The sequence below is a fragment of the Drosophila elegans genome, unplaced genomic scaffold, assembly GCF_018152505.1.
Source record: "Drosophila elegans isolate 14027-0461.03 unplaced genomic scaffold, ASM1815250v1 contig_149, whole genome shotgun sequence".
NCBI classification, from domain to species: domain Eukaryota; kingdom Metazoa; phylum Arthropoda; class Insecta; order Diptera; family Drosophilidae; genus Drosophila; species Drosophila elegans.
In genome coordinates this window covers 20,757,105-20,776,194 of record NW_024545513.1, presented here as the reverse complement: position 1 = coordinate 20,776,194, position 19,090 = coordinate 20,757,105, and the positions used below count along the sequence as shown (strand labels likewise).

General features: G+C 35.1%; 1 protein-coding gene across 6 annotated transcripts in view; it reads left to right on the top strand.

Annotated features, from left to right (window-relative positions):
* The window catches only part of LOC108147618 (neurobeachin), a 186,064-nt gene continuing 166,974 nt past the window's right edge, over positions 1 to 19,090 (top strand). For 5 of the 6 annotated variants that reach the window (XM_041710248.1, XM_041710244.1, XM_041710239.1 and 2 more), the window contains exons 1-2: positions 1 to 627; positions 4,470 to 5,229. In XM_041710248.1, the coding sequence (XP_041566182.1) occupies positions 5,071 to 5,229 (159 nt within the window). In that variant the 5' untranslated portion in view covers positions 1 to 627; positions 4,470 to 5,070. Of the gene's footprint in view, positions 628 to 2,056; positions 2,377 to 4,469; positions 5,230 to 19,090 lie in introns of those variants that run through there. The other variant, XM_041710236.1, reaches the window with a different exon arrangement.

Here is a 19,090-nt window from a genome sequence, read left to right as displayed (position 1 = left end):
ATTCAAATTCAAACAAAAACTTCACGTTTCGCCGTTCGGACGTCGTTTCTCGTTGCCGTTGCGGCTTGAATTTTGCTGAAACGAAACGGCGACTCGATTTTGGTGCTTAGTACAGGATGTCCTGAAGCTGATGGATTTTAAGCAAAAGGGAAAGGTCTCGGAAAAGTGCTTCAAAATAATAAATTCGAGGCGGAGAAAACGCAAAGCGGAGAACCGGAGAACGTAAACGAGAAACACCGAAAAACAGAGAACTTAAACGAGAAAACTGAATCAAAAAAACAGCAGAAGAAGCTGATCAGAATCGCTGAATAAAACAAAATTAAAATGCGGAGGTGAATTACGTGAAATAATTCAATTAATTCGTTTTGCGAACAACACAACGTAAACAAAAAAAATGGTTGTATTTTGTTGTTACGTGAACGTTGCGTTTTTGAATTTATGAATCAAGATTTTGTTGCCTCCCGCCGCGTATTATTTTCTCATTATTTTTTTTGCCAATTTTTTTTACTGTGTATGTGAAGACAAAAACAACCATAATAATGGTAAAAAAAAGCAACAGCAGCAACAAAAAATAAACAACAACAGTAAACAGACTAAAAACAACGGCAGAAAGCGGCTAAAAACAACGTAAATATAAAGTTTTACGCTCTCTTTATGACGTTACTTTTTTGCTCATATTTTGGTTATTTTAGTGTTTTTTTTTTACATATTTACTTAGTTTCTATTAATTGGGGATTGTGTTTAGTTTCGTTATGTGGTTAGTTGGGCCAATTAGCATTTTGGTGTCGCAGTGTTTGCTTATTGGAATATGACAAAATCCAACAAAGCGGTGCAAAATAATAAGATAAAAAAAAATCGTAGCAGTGGCAAGAAGCAGAAAAGCCGCAATGTTGCGAGAGAGCGAGTGAGAGAGAGAGCGCGCGAGAGTTTGTGGTAAAAAAGCCACACTGAACGAATTTAAAATATAGTTTTAAATATCAGATCTAAAAAAATGTTTTTAAATATATTATTTTGATGTTTCATTCTTTAAAGCATAATTATTTTTTGAGCTGAAAAAAACAGATTGTGCGGCGTGAAAAGGATAGTGTAATGCTTGCACGCATAATGAACAAATAGAATTTTCTTTATTATATGTGTATTTTAAAAGGGGGTTTATGTTTATTATTAACGGTTTTAGATTAGAAATTAAGCTCCAATTTTTTCTCCGTGTAATAAGTTAACAAACTGACGACGTGTGTCCGTTTTTTTTGGTCGAAGGAAGAAAGAGAGAGAGAAAGAGCGAAGGTGGGTGGTAAAATGAACAAGGAAGTGTAAGAAGGAGGGGGGAGTAGGTAAAGCAAGAGAGCGGCTCTCTCTCGCGTTTCATTGATTTTTCCCACTAAAAAGGTGAGAAAAGCGAAGAGGGAGAGAGCGCGAGAGAGTAAAAAATCTGAAAAGAGCGCGAGAGCAGGAAAACAAAGGGAAAACTTGTCTCGGCGTGACTGCAATTCATAATTAGATGCCCGCCTGCTGCAATTGTAATAAAAACAAAAACAAAAGCAAATACAAATACAACAGTCCAAAACGGGTTACCGCCTCGCCACCCCCTTTTTGTCCACCTGCCACCTTCCGCCTCCCTCTCCCGAAAAAGCCACCACCAAAACCAAATTCTGTCTCTCTTTTTCGACCACCAACAATAAGTTGGTTAAAAAACAACGATAATACCAACAACAACAATGAGAGAACGTGGGCAAAATGACGGGGTAATTCAGCTGGCTTAGCCGAAATTCAAAGGCCCTACGTTCTATATGAAAATTAAACTAATTAATTTTTAGAAAAAAACACTAGTCAAACCTGTGATAAAAAGCAAACATCAAAAATTTAGTAATAATATACATAAATGCTGGATACAGAGAACAAGGTGTTTAACTATAACCACAATTTTTAGCCACTACCATATATACATACATATATAATTATTCAAACATTTAGAAAATAAGTATCCCAAACTAAACTTATTAGCTATAAAGGCAATAGAATTGCAGATCGTATTCCTAGTAAGTTCAAGGAAGTTTTAAAATAATTTTTTTTTTATCCACAAATAGAGGAAAAACAAATGCGGCTCCACAGATCTTTTTGATCGATTGAACGCGTGACTTTCATTTCCAAGTGGCATTGCATCTTTATTTCGTAACGAAATTACCAACTTCTCTTTCGCTCCCTCTCTCGTTCGCTCTCTTACCGGTTCTCCCCCTCTCATTTGGCCATAAACATAACAACTACAAAAAGTGGTAGCAGCCAAAAAGCAAAGCAAATGAAAAGCAATGAGACTCGCTCTCCGTATTGGAATTTTTTCTGTTGACGTGCAATTAGCAAAGTGGCCGCATTCAAAAATCCGTAAGCAAAACTCGAAATCAAATAGAAAAAACCAAAAAAAAAAAAAAAAAAAAAAAATTAAAATCACCTGCTCTATCTAAACAAAAAAAGTAGAACCCACCGACGAAATATTAAAAGAAAACAAAAGTTATAAGAAAACCAGTCAGCGCTGCTGTGCCTGTTTTTTGCCACGCCGGTTTTTTCTTTGCCTTTTTGTTTTTTTTGTATCGCATTGTTTCTTCGTTTTCGTACTGTTTATATATTAAAATTTAAGTGTATTTAAAACAAAAAGAGTTTGCACATGGTAGAAGAATGTAAAACTGCATTTTTGTCAGCCCAAAAGAAATTCCCCATTAAATTACCTTCACTTCCTTCCTTTTCCACAAAAAAAAGATGAGCAGATATTAAACAATTTATTTAAAAAAAAAAAAAACACACAAGCACTTTCTTACGACTTATTACCAAAACTAAAATTATGAAAACTTAGTGAGTGAGTTAAAGTAGTGAATATATTTTTATAATATAACCATGTATAAATAGCTTTAAAAAGGTTTTTGTAATTTTAAGTATTGCAAATTTGAATATAATATATTCTGTTTGAACATTTTTTTAAAGTAGTAAGCTATAGAATATTTTAGTTCAATAAGTTGGTGAAAGCAACGAAAATGGCTATACATTTTAACTTATTTGATTGAGACTCGACAGTTAAATAATTTCAACCCCAACCAAACTGAATTGCAAATGGAACGGTGTCTTATTTAATATACCCGTCTTGTTGGACTTGTTAACAATAAAACCCCTCGAAGAGTTTTCTTTTAACACAGCTGCGTTTCTTTTATAGCCTTTACATCACCAGCTGAATCAGAAGCACACCTTGTTCTTCAGGTGTGTCAGCCGGTATATACATACGTATGTATGCCATTTCTTTTTTACTAGCCCCGTTCAGTGGTGTTTGCTGAACGGTTTAGAACTTCGTGGCTTCGACAGTTTCCCATGGTTTTTCCAGCACCTTAAGCACGACGGGACATTAACCCCAGTCTTATCGTCGGTGCGTAACGAACCGAGAAAACTATAGGTTATATATAAAGTATTAATGCCAACTGACCCACAGAAGCAGAAGCAGAAGCAGAAGCTAATGAAATCGATCAATGGCCGAATTCCATATAGATAAATACGCTTAAGTGTCGTATTACATATGTACATCTGGGTTTAGAACGTGCTGGCAGGTAATGCAAGTCAGTTCAGCCAAGATAATGCATACCAGAAAAAAAAAACGAAAGAGATAACAAATAAAATGAAAATTATAAATGCACATAAATTCCCCAGACAATTTTCCACTTTGCTCTGTGAGCAGGCAAGAAGTGAATGAATAATGGAACGAAAATTTGCTTCATCAAGCACGTGTATGCCTCCCCGTACCCCCAAAACCCCGTCCAAACCGAGCCCCTCACATCCCACGCCCCTGGAAACCACCAACCTGCCTCCCCTTAAAAACAAAACGCAAACGCCCCGAAACTTAACCCATGGCAGATCAAACGAATATTAAGAATTTGGCTTTGTAGTTGGATTATATGTAAAATAAGAATTTAATTTAAATTTGTACGTACTTACTCATTTTAATTTTGGAAAAACCAAAACCAGTACATTGCGTTTCATGCCCGTAAGGTGGTTCTGGGGCGATTAATTTAAATAAATTTATAACCTTTTATCATGAATAAATAAAAGAATACAAAACAAATAACATTTCAACAGATGCAGTAAATTATTCATTATTATTATTCATTGAAATTTATGATAAACGAAAATTGCTTTTCGAATAAATCACACAACAAGGAGAACTAGAATTTAAATTATCTGTCATTGAGTAATTTTTGTTATAAAGTCAGAGTAAGAGCGAAAAAATCGCAAAAATTTGTGACCTTCTACCAACTGACCTGCGCCCCTGAAACGCACTGTACCCAAATATATCGGAATTGTTGCATTCGTACTCATGTACCTATTTCTCTTTCTCTCTTCTTTTATGTATGTCACCACCACAACCACCATACCAAAAATCACCAAAACCTCAATCAAAATTAATAAAAAAAAAAACATATATACATTTTTTTATAAAGTGTGCAATTAAAATAATAATATATAACCAAGTATTATGAAAAAATAATACAAATTTTGATAAGTGTCGACGGAAAAAGTGGCTCAATATGAGCCAGAAAAGTAGCAGCAACGACAGCTATATAGCTGCTTCACAACAACAACAGCAACAAATGAAAATTGGAAAAGTGCAACAACACAAATGATGCATATATGAAATGAAATCAAAATAGCAAACAAAAAAAATAAAAACCAGCCAAAAAAATTAAAAATTTGAAATAATAATTTTTTCCTCCCCTCCAATTGCCTGGCAATATCTAATTGTTTATATATATATAGCATTACCATCTTCATATATATCTATTATATATGTAAATGTATTATATATTTGTGTATCTGTGTGTGTGTATTTTCGTGTGCATTCCATCCATTAATTCTATAACTCAATTTATGTAAAACAAAACAAAAATAAATAAAAACCAAATACAAAACAAAAAAAAATTAAATTGTAACCAAAAACAACCAACAAAAAATCGCATGTTAAACGCGTTAAAATAAACAAATTAACAATATATACACCCGTGAAACAAACAAAATATTCTGAACCACAAATCGTGCACCAAAATGGCGGACATCATGCGTCCGCCGTACAGTGAGATCAAACGGCCGGACGAAATCGTCAGAATGACAACCGCCGACAATCTCAAGTTCGCCGTCCTCATCGGCCTCATCGAGGTTGGCCAGGTGACCAACCGGGAGGTGGTCAATACCGTCCTGCATTTGGTAAGTGCCAATTAACCACATCAACTATATTTACAACAGGTTTTGTCACTTTTTGAGCTCTATTACATCATTCAGAGCTGGCACAAAATATCGATAGCAGAAACTGTGTTGTTTATGTTGTAGGTTTTATTTCAAAAATAATAATATTTGGTAGTTCTTGGATATCATTTTCAATGGTCACGTTCGACTAAATAAACTATACTTTAAACAAGTTTTAGACAGCTTACATTCATTAGAGCTGATACAATATCGATAGAAGTAGGAATAATAACGATTTTGTAGTTAACGTATCGATAGCAGTTAACAGTATTATCTATTTAGTTTTGTAGTCAACACTAGCAACCATAAAAGCTTTAATTATTTGTAGATTTTGATATCAAAATTAGAGCACATTATTCTGTTAGTAATTTGGGTAATTTTATTACGTTTTGGAAGTGCTAAGGGTCATTGCTTTTCTGGGTCACAACATTGAAGTGAGATCAGAACAGTGATTTGGCTAACACTTTGTTTGGAACTGGTCGAAACTCGTGGTTTATGAGTGCCATACGAGCTCACAAATGAGAAAACATTTAGTTGGGCATTAAAACCAAACAAAGTAGTCCACAATAAAAAAGCAACTTAAAAGCTTTTTAAAGCTAGAAACCGTTAACGTCCAAAAAATATGTTTAAATCCATTAATTATGAGACATAAGTATATTTCGTTTGAATAAATTATTATGTTAAATACCAATAATACACAAACGCACATTTTTAAATGCATATATTTCCATCTTAAAGCTCTCCATCAATTAATAAACAAAAAAAAAAAGCATACAAATTAATATTCATCCAGGGCAGCGCGCGATGTGTACAAAAACTAAATGCAGTTTAATTACATTCAGCTGTCGCAATGTTGCGTAAAAAAAATTAAATTCAAATTATATCAATAACAACTGTCTGCCACATTCAATTGGGCTTGAAAACTTAAAGGGCCTGCAAAATAAAATGGTAGTAGAATGAAAAAGTTCACTTCAAATCTCGACAGCAATTTAACTGTCTGTTTAGAAAGTAATTTCCTCACACAGCAAGACCGACTTTTCTCATTCCCATTAGAGGAAAATTAACATTTCCAGCAAGCCGCAAATGCAAAGGATAAGATTGGGGTGGTGGTGTGTGGGTGGCTGTGTGGGTGGCAGTGTGGGTGGTTGTGTGTGGGGGCGGATTTGGAGGTCGTTGTGAATGTGGGTTAAATTATAAGAAGTATGCCAAAAATCTCGCCCGACTGTGTGGGGCTGTGATTAGGATCAAAAGACTGGGGACTAAGACAATGTCTATGCCACTTGTCTTCTTCTTGTCATGGCATTTTCCAACTGCCAACCCCGCCACCACACAACTTTTCCACCCTCCGCAGATTTTCCCCTAAAAGACTCACGTGACGCACATTATTATTATAACATATTTAAATTTCTGAAGCTTAATGAAAACACGACACCGTCGCTCATCATTACCGCTCAGTTTTTCCCGCCCCCTCGTGAAAATGAGAAAAACCCAGCATCAACTGAACAGCCACCGCCAGGTGGTTATGCCTCTGAGTCGGAAAAGTTATATGAGTTTCAGCATACAAAAAAAAAGGAAAATCAGAAAAGCAGCACCTCGACCAAAATGAGGGCCACTTTTTTAGCTTAGGCTCAGCTGAAAATGTGGTAAATATTCCTCCACCTTACGGTCGCAAAATTTCCCATCTGATTTTGAAGTTTAACCAAAATTTGAGGGCATATTTTTTGTAGGCAACTTTTTTTTTTTAATCCGAATGTGCAGCGGGGTTGTAATTGAACCCCCAATTTCCTTTTGTGAACCTGACACCATTGGAGAATGTTGCTTTCCAATTAAAAATAAAATAATATTAAATAAAATTTAATTTTAGAGTACTTTTCGTTGAAAGTCTAAAAAAAAAAGACTTACAATTTATTATCAAAACAGCTGGAAACAGGAGCTTATTGAGCTTGCAATAAAATGTTGAACCAAATGGCAACCAAAGCTAAAAGTCGTAATGTTACGTAGTTTTGTATTTTCAAAGTGCACATAAATCAGCAAAATTAATAGAACAGACAGGAAAAGAGGCCAAAGTAGACGAAAAAGGGGTTATAGAGAAAGTCTGAGAGGGGTAGTCCGTAATAAGAAATTGAAAAGAAATTGAATTTGAGTTCGTCATCCGCTCAGCGGCGGCGTCGTCGTCGTTTCCATGGCACTCGAATTGCCTCCGATAAGATAAGCGCCAAACCGGCAGATAAATTGTAGATACAGACAAGTACACAGGTGCACACACCTACATAAATATAAAGCAAAAGCGAAATGTGTGCCAAGTGGGGGAATATTATATACATACATACTACAAACCCAGATAGGTACATTATATGGCACGATCTGATAAGCGTGAAAAAATGCGTTGACGTGTTCCAATGCCAGCTGCAGACTCGAAAAACTCTCCTAGCCACCAAAAAAAAAATAAGTTCCACACAGATAAAAAATAAAAAAAAATGGAAATAAAAAAGTAAAGTTTCCACTCCTGCGTGCAACCGTGAAAAACCCCCCGAAGACATCGCAGACCCAGAAAATCAATAGAAACAACGTGGTCGATTAATGATTGTGGAAATGGAGGTGCTAATGGATGGCAAGGTTGATAGGGACATGAGTGAAAATATGGATATGGATAAGTTAGATTGAAGCAGGTAAGATAGGACTAGGGGGGTTTGTTTTTGGTAATGGATTCGGTGTTTATAGCGTATATCACAGACAGTAGAGTAATGGATGGCTGCAAATTTGGAAACTCCATTTTGTTTGGACTTTTATCTGGTTAGAAATTAGATATTGCAAAGGGAAACTTTTTTACTTTGCTTGTATTTTTTTTGTTTTGTGATTATTATAATATATGTAGTCATTATCAATTTTTAGAATTAGAAGAACTTGAATATATATATTACTAAATAATTTGTATTCTTGAATTTCGAGATCTAAAATTATTAAAAGTAATTTTAATTTAAACTTTTTATGTACCAAAAACAGTTTGTATTTAGTGGATCTTTTAATTATTATTGAAAAGCATAAAAAGGCCATAAACTTGATCCATTTGCCTTGGGATCTTGTCTCAGTTTTTCCTCCTTAAGAACATTTTGCTCTTAAGTTTTTTTTTTTTACGGCCTCACCTCAACAAAAACGAAACCAATCCGAAGTGAACTCAACTCATTTGGCTCACTTGAGGGTCACTCGCCATGTTGGCTTAATCGGTCATTGGGCTTGTTATACGGCTCAATTATGTCCGTTTTGCCATGTGGCGCATTTGCTTCTGGCCCCTTATAAAACGAAACTCACTCCCCCTTTTTGGCCACGAGTTACGGGCCACGGGCCATGGGCCATGGGCCATGGGCCATGGTCGTTCCACCCCCTTGCAAAAGACCACCCATCCACCCAACCACCCACTCTCTTGAGTCCAGAGTTTCAGAGCCTTCTGTTGGTGTCACGTGCACGAGAGGCAGAAGCCTTTTAATCGATTTCTCTTTTTCCCTTCTCCGCTAGTAAAAATAATCATTTAATGCAAATCGCTTTTTGTTTAGCCCCTAAAAATAAGAACGTATTTCTTGCACTAAAAACCCAAGAGCGAAATGCATAAAAATGATAACGACTCGGTTGTGTTTTTTGTCAATGTTTTATTCCTCCTCCTCTTTTAATTACATTTTACTTGGGTTGAAAAACACTTCCTTGAAATTGAATTAGGAAGTTACAAATGGGAGTGGTCGTAAGGTTATATTTTTAAACGATTTTTCTAAGATTAAAATATCCGTAAAGTAGCAAATGTTATTAGTTAAAAAAATTATTCAAAAAAGAAACAATAATTATACCAATTTGATTAATACGCTACAATTTGCACATTATTTAAGATGAAACGAAATTTGTATTATGTCCAATCAAAACATTAAGTCAAATCATTAGTGGAAAATTATTTTAACGAAATTAATCTATAATATCCATATACAATTTAAGAAAATTAATTAATTGAATTTGAAGAAACCATAATACTGCCATTAATTAAATAAATTGAACTGGTATTCTGCAAAATAATCGCACTTGGCTTAAATATATTGCACATACCAATCAGATGAATTTATAACGTCAATTGTATATATAACACATATATACTAAATAGCTAATTTTATGGCAAGTGTAAACTCGCCATATGAAAATTTGATTTATTAATATTAACTAAATAAATATTTGCACACGTTCGTTTCACAATCAGCAGTTGTTGTCGGAAAAAGACTGTGAAAAAACAACGTACGAGACTAGGCTTTTTTTTTCTTCTTCCATTTAGTTGATGCTCTGTTCTTTCACTCCTCTCTATTTATCTTGTTCTATATATTTCCCCATTTTGTTTAGTGTTCCCTCTTTACCTTTACATATCATTTTCTGGCTGATAAAGCCGTTCAGCACGAAAAGAAAAAGAGGCAAAATACAAAAAAAAAAAAAAAGAAACCAAAAATGAAAATAAAAATAAAAAGAAATGAGGGTTCTACTAAATAATGTACGAACATACTTTGCTACTTTTACTTAATTTAATTAACGGCCCGGGCAACGACAACAACACTAGCAACATGACTTTGACGTCGACGCCTGTCAGCTGTTCAAGTGTCAGAGAGGAAACAATGAAAATAGGCTTTATATTGTTGGCATCCTGATGAAGGACACCGCTGCCAGATGAGAGGGGGTGGATTTAGGGGGTGGCGACGGCCGAGTGGGTGGGTTTGGCGGCCGCAAAGAACACAGGAAAAAATCGATTGAAGTAAATTTTTAAGGCCACTAAGCAAATCATTTCAAAATTAAACTAAAATATAAGTTATAAATTTTAAATAATTTAACAGAGAGATATGAAAAATTTTGTATAACTAATCAAATTTTGTTTTTTTTATTCAAAGTGCACTAATTATTTACAACGTAACAATGTATATTAATAAATATGGAAACATGTATCAATGTGCCTATCTTTTTAAATAAAAGAAATTCTGAAATACAATTAAATATTATTGTATTGTATTTTTTTCAAGAAAATGTTTGATGGCTTGATGATCTTATAAAATAAATTTTACAATAAGGTTATTGGTTTTATTAAACCGAACTCGTAAATTTTCAAAACTTAACAAATAGTAAAATATTATTTTAATGGTAGAAAAAATATTGTTCTATTATTATTTTTATAAAATGGTTTTTATATATTCTCAAAATTATTTATTCTGTGAATTAAATATTACAAAAAAATGTTTTTGCTGTGACTAAGTTAAAAGTGGAGAGCGAGCAAAGAAAGTGAAATGAAGAACAAAGGGAGAGAGCCAAAAGGAAAACCTTGCCTAGACAACGTGTGGAATGCAAGTGGGTGGATAAATTTTCGGGGGGATACCCACCTTCTCTAAACCACCCCCTCGCTTTTTATCCTCTTTTGCCCTCTCTTATCAGCCAAACGAAATGAAACGTCACTAACTTCTTCTTTCTTGTGAAAGCGAAACGTTAACGTTAATACAAAAACAAACAACAGGGATGGGCCGCTTGCTCCATCTCGCTTGCTCTTTCACCCTCTGCACCTCCTCTCCCACTCTCGTTCGCTCTCCCCTTCAACCCTAAATGGAAAATTAAACAACAACAAAACGCGACGAGAGACGGCGCCGCTCTGTCCCCAGTTTTTGTTTTTTTGCTTTTGCCTTTTCCTTTTGGCCAACTGCTTCTGTTTTCGCCCCTTTGCCCACCTTCACCACCTTTCTTCTCCCTATTTTTGGCCTGTTCTGGAATGATATCGAATGGTTTTTGGGCTGCTTTCGCGTACTTTCGTCAGAAGCAGCACCTATAACAAAAACAACAGTGATCAAAACAACAACAAAAGTACATTGCACCATGGTCAAAAACGTTTGAAAATGGTTCACAAAATTATTTTTTTCCTTATAATATTTGCAGATTAGGGAATTTTCAAAATTAAATAAGAAAAATTCTAAAAAAATTTATATTTGAGAAAAACTAATTTTTACATTACATTTTTTATAAAAAGTATAATTTGTTCGATAGAAATGTATAATATATATATGTAAGCTTAATAATGCAATATTTCATTCGATAAGCGGTGGGACTTGAACCAGTCATTTGTTACTAATGATGCCATTTCTCCTTTCCATTTTCTAAAAAAAAAAATTCAAATTGTTTACCTGAATATATAAATACTTTTATTTTTTGACCAGACCATTTTAATTAACTATCTAATACAGAACTTTACTTTTTTTATATAAAAGAAAATGATTTTTATTTAAAATAATATGCAAGCCAGAACTATTTATGAGAACAAATCACCGTCGTTTTCCCACTGCGCCTGACGCATTTAAGATTCACATCCAGTTGGAAAACGTGGCCACCAAAGGCATTTGCCATGTGGGTGAAAATATGTGTGGGTGGGGGGCTTGGTAGCCGAGGGTTCACAAAACATCACAAGGGAGGGGCGCCTGAATGTGGGTGTGGCAGGGGTGGGAAAAAAAGGGGGCTGCTTGTGGGAGCCGCGCCAAAACGAAGACACGACAACCGCAAGAGATTTTACGACCAATAAAGAACAACGCAATGTTATTTAAGGACGAGTCTACGACTGAAGGGATTCTCGCATGCGCCCGCCGCATTACGCATTGCGCATTACGTGGGCACGCCGCAGAGCCGGGAAAATCTAGCTACGGTTTTTGGGCGGTACGACAGACTACGGACATATTATGTGCTACCGGTAGCCATTTCAACGGCCCTTTGATTGCACGGCTCGACCATCGGTTCAGATCCGGTGGTTTTTAATGCCCTTTCCGAAAGGTATTATTAGTTTGGCAATAAGTTTGGTTGTTACTTGTTAGTACCCAATTTATAGAAAAAATCGTTGTTTTAGAGAGATATGAATGAATCACCATCAATGCTTGCCTTCTCTTACCTTTTAGAATATCTATTTTCCCAAATTTTTTTTTTTTAATTTTTTTTATTTATATACTGCTATGAAAATATAATATTAAGATAAAATTCTTTTTTCTTTAAGAGTATTTCCATTTTCGGTCATCTAAACAAAAATTCAATTCTTTTCCGTATTTGGGTTTGTTGTGCGGGTGGTGGATGGTTAGAAGTGTGGAGTGGGTGGTTGAATTGAAGGCGTGACACATTTATGGGCACATTTTGTAACGCAACGTGGCAAGCTGATGAAAACTTCTGCGGCAGCAACTGTGGAACTTCATTAACGTCATTATCAGTGTGTGGCTCACTTCGTAAGTGTGTTAGACAAAAACTCGAACAGAAGTGGAGGCATTGGTGGTGCTGGTGGTGGTGGGAAATCGAGGAAATCGACCCACATTGTTATGCCCCTGCACCACCCGTTGCATCCCCTGGTACATTGTGCCCAACGCCTCTTGGCCAGTGGTCACATTTGTTGTTTGCCCTCAAAGTAAAATTAGATTCTAAGGGATCCCATATGTTATTGACACTTTGAAATATTATTTTGCCTTGTTATTTATCGTTGTTTTACAACATTAATAAATTATCTAAGGGAAGAACTATAGTTCTGTACCAGCCAAATGTTTCTGTCTTCATATCTGTAAATATAAACACAATAATTTAAGTACCTATTGCAATGTATAATTTTATAATATTTACAGACCAAGTAAAATATTTTTCTAATTTATTTTTAAAGTGTTGAATTTTAGCAAAATAAAATTTTTTTGAGTAATTCTGCATAAGCCCAGAATCTTCTGGCTAATCAAGTTTTATTTGTCGAACCTTGATGGGCTGTGATATGAAACTTTATATGGAATCGAGATGTTTCCTCTTCAGATTTTAATAACATTTTCAAGAACGGCAAACACAAAGGGGGCGGGTTTATTGGAGCGTAGGGCTGGCAAATTACGTTGACGACAAATGGTGAACCAAAGCCGAAGAAGAAGAAGCAGCAGCAGCAGTAAAAAAAAAACAGCAACTGAAATGTCGACGAAAAATCAATAAAATTCAATAGGAGGCAAACGGTTTTATGGTCGCTTCGGGTGGCTATATTAGTGATAAAGCTGACGGTAGTGGCGGCAAAAATCTGTTTTAATTTTTTGCTGCTGTTGTTTCGCATTTTCCGCCCACCTCTCAATATCTCCTTCTTGTCGCCTTTATTTATTTATATGGCATGTATATATATATGGGGAGTCTGATCCTGGGGTTCCCGAAGGTTTTTTTTTGGGTTTTTGGGTGGTCCGCAGTACGCTGTCGCCTGCTTATTTATGTATGTTACTCTGGTGGGGGGAAAAAGGCGGAGAAGTGGGCGGTGCTGGATAATTGACACATGGGATAGCAGTACGAAATCGGATTTACATCTGGTTACAACCGGATGTGTTGAAATTTATGTGGTTTACTCTTAAACGGTTGCATTTAAGTAGTTTTTATCAACAAAATATTGCAATTATTTAGATTTTGTCATTTCAATTCTAGATTTCAACCTTTTATAATGATCTATTGTTATTTTAATCTTACATTAGGTATATTAATAAGTCTCCTGGACTTACTCGTTTTAAAATTATTTTTATTTGGGTGTAGAAAAGATGGCTATAACAAAGTCATCATGATCTCTTATAATATTGATTTCCCGATATAATTCTTTGTATGGTATTGCAATATGTAGTATGTTTTATTTATGTGTTTTGCATTCAAGCTAAAATGAATGTGATTTATTGCAATTGTATTTTATATTTTATCCAAAATTGTATCTGCAATTCGAATGCCTGACGGGGTCAACAGCTCTTTGTGGACCAATCTTTCCGTTCGCTTTGTGCGTTAATCTGCCTGTCAGCGATTCCTTTTCGCCCACCCGCCAATTTTCGCAAAGGTTCTCGAGAGGGGATCCGTGTAACCTTAACCGTAACCGAAACCGAAACCGAGACAGCAAAAGGATACAATAACGTTTTCCGTTCCATCCCTCTTGGTCCTCTTATTCCGGTTTTTTTTTTATTTTATTCAAGGGACCCCCACAACTCCTCTTCGAAGGAACTTCCGCAGGACACTTTCAGGAATCCTTGCGCTTCTGTGTGCGAAAAGGAATCGCTTGCGATTATGTAATTGACGGCATGGGATTGAAAACCATTAAAGCGTGTTGGCTTCCATTGATTTAATTATTGCCGAAGAAAGCTGAAAATTATGGGGAAAAATGAGGGAAATTGTTTGATGTTATGTTAGTAAAATTGATTGTGTTCTCGATTCACCCTTTCGCTTAACTTAATTTCCTTGAAGTGTTCTCAACTCAATTTTCAACTATTTACTTGGACTTAATTCTTCTCAGTAAATTTGAGCAAATAACTGCTTGACTTTGCTTTAAGTTAAATATCACACATTAGATGTCAATTGGTCGAGGTAAATGGAAATCCTGAGGCACTTAATTGATTGTATAATACTTTCCAATGACTGCACTGCAGAGCGGTCCAAGGACACATATATGTATATATATCTATGTATATATGTGTATATAACACAGCATGTCCTGCGTCTAATGGCGATTTTCTCTTCTCTTGCCCGTCTCTTGATGGCTTTTCAAATAAAATGCAAACATAAATGCGAACCGAGCCAGCGGTTGAGTGCAAATAAAAGCGAAAATCTTGCCAATTGAGTTGAACAGATTCTTTTTTCTTTTTTTTTTTTTTTTTCTTTAGCTGAGCTTTGGGAAAATTGGTGCATGAGGTTTCAGTGGCGGGATGGAAGAATGGGCAGGGGGGATAGAACCCACAGGGGAGCCGTGACTCGGTGGATTTTGGCCATTTGCGTTTAGCCAGAATTGCGTTGTCAGGACTTAACGATGACACGAGCCGACAACTCAAAAAAAAAAAAATAAATAAATAAAAGAAAAACAGAATTTTTATAAATATTTCATAAGATCTTTTCTGTGTCTATCTAGATTTTTCCGCAAATGTACAAATGTACTTTCGTTTGCATTTTCTTTTTTAGACATTTGGTTTTTATATTTTTTTTTTTTATTAAAATTTTATTTAATAATAATTCCTCTTACAAAACTGTATTTATTTATTATTTTCAAACTATATTTTAGTTCTTATAATTTTGTCTATTCTTGTTCTTTTTATTTTCTTCTGTATATTTTTTGCCTTTTCCCTATCTCTTTATGTTTCATTCTTTTTTTTCCATTTTCTTCTTTCACTGCACTGCGGATATTTTCATTTTGTTGCCATCTCTCAGCAGCAAGGCAAATCGAATCAATCATCAAATCAGTGGGGTGAGGGTCAGCTTTTCCGACGCCGCTCCCTGATTTCCCCCTGTTTTTCCTTCGCCATCAAGTGCAGAATGTTGCATGCATAAGTGAATGACATATATTTCACATCTTCGCTGCTCCCTTAAAGAAAAAAATGGCAGAGGAAAACGTTAACATTTCTTTGCCATCCCCTTTTTTTTTTTAGCTTTTTGCGGGTGAAAAAGCGGTTGGAGGCCAATCAATATGTTTGCACGGGGTAACAGAAAAAAAATGGGATTGCATTACAACAGTTTAAAAGTACTGTGGCAAAAGTAAATTAAATAAAAATTCCATTAGCGAATTATGTGTGAAAAAATGTGTAAAGGAAATATATGAAAAAAATGTACATCAAAATAATTGGTTAACAATGTTAACAATGCCAAACAATAAAATTTAACTTCCCTTAAATTTGTTTAAGTTAAACAAAAAAACTTTTAATAAAAAGGAAAAACAAACTTTAAACAAATTATCGATAAAGTAAAAACAAAAAGAATATACATATCTAAAAATGAATACAACTACTATTAATGTTTTAAAATTGTATTATTATTATTTGTAGCAAGTTTCAAAGATATACTTGTTGAGCATTCTTACTTTTAAATACAGAATAACAGTTGAAAAATCCCAATATAAATTAGCAAATTATGCATTATTTTTGTCCCGACCCACAACATGTTCGATAAGAGTTATTAAGTCATTCCCCTGAAAATTAAAATAGATTCATGTGTCGACCACCCGGTTGAATATCCTTTTGCCCTTTCCTCCCTTTTTCAAAGGATTTTGCCTCATATGGTCGTGTAATGTGATTCATAATTTATATAACTTTAATGAACAACATTAATATGCGAATTATGACAAGCCAGGGGACAGCGTCGCACGCCCTTGTATCCTTCGTTCTCCATCTTTTTTTTTTTGGTTTTACTGGTTTCCAGGACATGCCGCAAGGACATTGTCCGCCCACATAGTTGTGGGCTGCCCGCCATCGCCAGCTGGACACAAACAGAAAACAAAAAAATATATATAAAGGGGAAGAAAATATAAACTGAAAAACTGAAAATGAAATGAAATGAAATGACAAAAACTCGACAACACTTTTGGGATAACATTGTAAATTTTATTATGGCCCATAGAAAGGATTGTGAGGGGGTAGGGGGGGCGGGGTCAAGGGATCAGGCGGAGCAGAGGATTCTCCCAAAAGGGATTTCGGTGGCGCAAAAAACATAACTAATTTGTTGCGAAGCAAAATCAAATGTGAGTGCGCTCCGTATGGCACAAAGTATATAAATTAATTCACTGGATCCCGAGCTTAGTCGGGGATTAGGATAGATAAATGGGAGCGGCAACAATTGGAGTACAGTTCAGAAAATATGCTTTAAATTCGCAACAATTTGTCAGGGATGGTAAAGGGTTAACTACCCGAAACAAATGAGTAACTAATGAAATTTAATTTATGGTCAAGTTGAAAAGGCTTTTGGAAAAAGTTTAACATTTTTCAAACACATGGTAAAGTTTCTTTTTTATTTTTTTTTTTTATTTTTTACCATTTTGTTGTTATCTGCTAAAATTAATTTAGAATTACGGATTGTAATTGTAATGTTATATATGTATAAATCTTCAAATATTTTTACCTGGTTTAGTTTATCCTACTCAAGCTTTCACTAGATATATAGCCCCGCAAAAAATCGTCAACTGACTTTTCCAGCTTCCCTGCAGTGTCACAGTTGAAGTCAACCGAATTTGAGCTATCCATGCGCTCTAATAATATCAAAATAAACCCGGCAGAAAGTCGTTCTATGGCAACCCGCCGTGTGTTCGTGTTCTGGTGGTCAAAATGCAACTTCACTGTAAAAAAATATAAGAAGTACATTTAAAATGAAATATTAGGAACATATCACATATATCTTTTATTTTGTATGTGTTTTGCAATAGTTAAAACGTTATATATTGATAAATATATAAGACCTTACAATTTTAAGTTTAAAAATTGGATTTTGTTTTTTTTCTTAAATAAGTTTAACATTATAAAAGAGTACTTCATATTACTCTTTCAAATAATTAGGTGATTATTTTAATTCGTTGATTAAAAATTCCATTTCATCGCGTTTTAAATAATAAAGTATTTCAACAAAAAATTCAGGAAGGTAGAATAATTTTTTTATTACACAAAAAATCAACTTCAAAATCAGAATGCATCAACTCAATATATAATTTTTTTTGGTGTATGATTAAAAGCTAGCAGTAACACACACATACTCTCGAGCTTATGTACATTCTTTGACAATCAATATATCCGCTGGATGTGCACATCCGTTTGTCAGACGCAACAGCAACATCGAATTGGCAGGAGCAGGAGCTAAAGCAGGAGTAAAAGCAGGAGCAAAAGCAGGAGTAAAAGCAGGAGAGACCAGGACCAGCGACATGGACATGGACAAAGGAAAGGTGTGCTGTCAGGTTCATTGTTTGTTGGCCATGTCCCGACCATCCAACCATCCAACCATCCTACCATTCTCCCGCCTGTGTGTTTATCTGTCCAGTTGGTCATCAGCTTTCAACTCGCGGGTCTGGCCCTCTCCGTTGACCCAACATTGTCGCCATGTTTGTGGTTGCAAATGCTTGCGCCGGTCGACCAACAGAAAAGGACTGGCAAAATAAATAAACAATTTCAATATCAGACAGCGATGAGTGCGTGATGCGATATGAATAACGATACACCGAATGAGTGACCAAAAAAAGAGATTAAATACAATTATTTAACGTTTGCTTAGAATACAACTAAAACTTCCTAATTTATCGGTGATCGATCCACCAAGTAAGTAAGTCTTAACTTTCAATAAACAATTTAAATAGAAGACAATTGTATTTTAAATATATTAAAGTGGTTGTTGGACCATTTGTTTTTACCTTTAAAGTTTAAATAACACAAGCTTTAAATATTGTATTTAACTGACTTCTTTTGTGTTTTGTCTGTTGATAATCTAAAGAAACAACTCTTCAACACTTTCATTGCAAAGACTTGAATTTAATTGCTTAGAGAGCTGCAATTTAGTTGCCATCGCCCTTTGAAAACTATTTACCAAAGTGGGTGTGTTAAAGTTAACCCCTGCTGGTCCCCTGCTCATTTACGGCTGGATCAGATCCTTTGTCCGTTAGCCAGTTAGTTGCCTCAACGCCTGTCCATTGTTGTGGCTTTAACTCTAATGGTTAGCCACTCCCACTATTTTTTTCCATTTATTTTTCTGTGTTTACGCAGCCTTTGGCACGTGTAAAAAGTGTTGTATTTAGTTAACATCGCTTACAAAAGTAAAGAAACACCACATTTTAAATAGCTGCAAATTTAAGTTTCATCTCGTTTGCTTACTTAATTATTATTAATTGTATTAAATTATTTTGGCCAGCTTTTGTGCGTAAGTGTGACTGCTGCTTAAAAGTTGCAACGAAAATGTTTGTTTCACAGAAAGTTCACCATCAGTGCGGCGGGCCTTGCTCTGCCCGCCAACAATGTTAATTACAAACTTTCGAGTTGGACACAGAACTAAAACAAATTACATGAGCCTTGACTGCCAA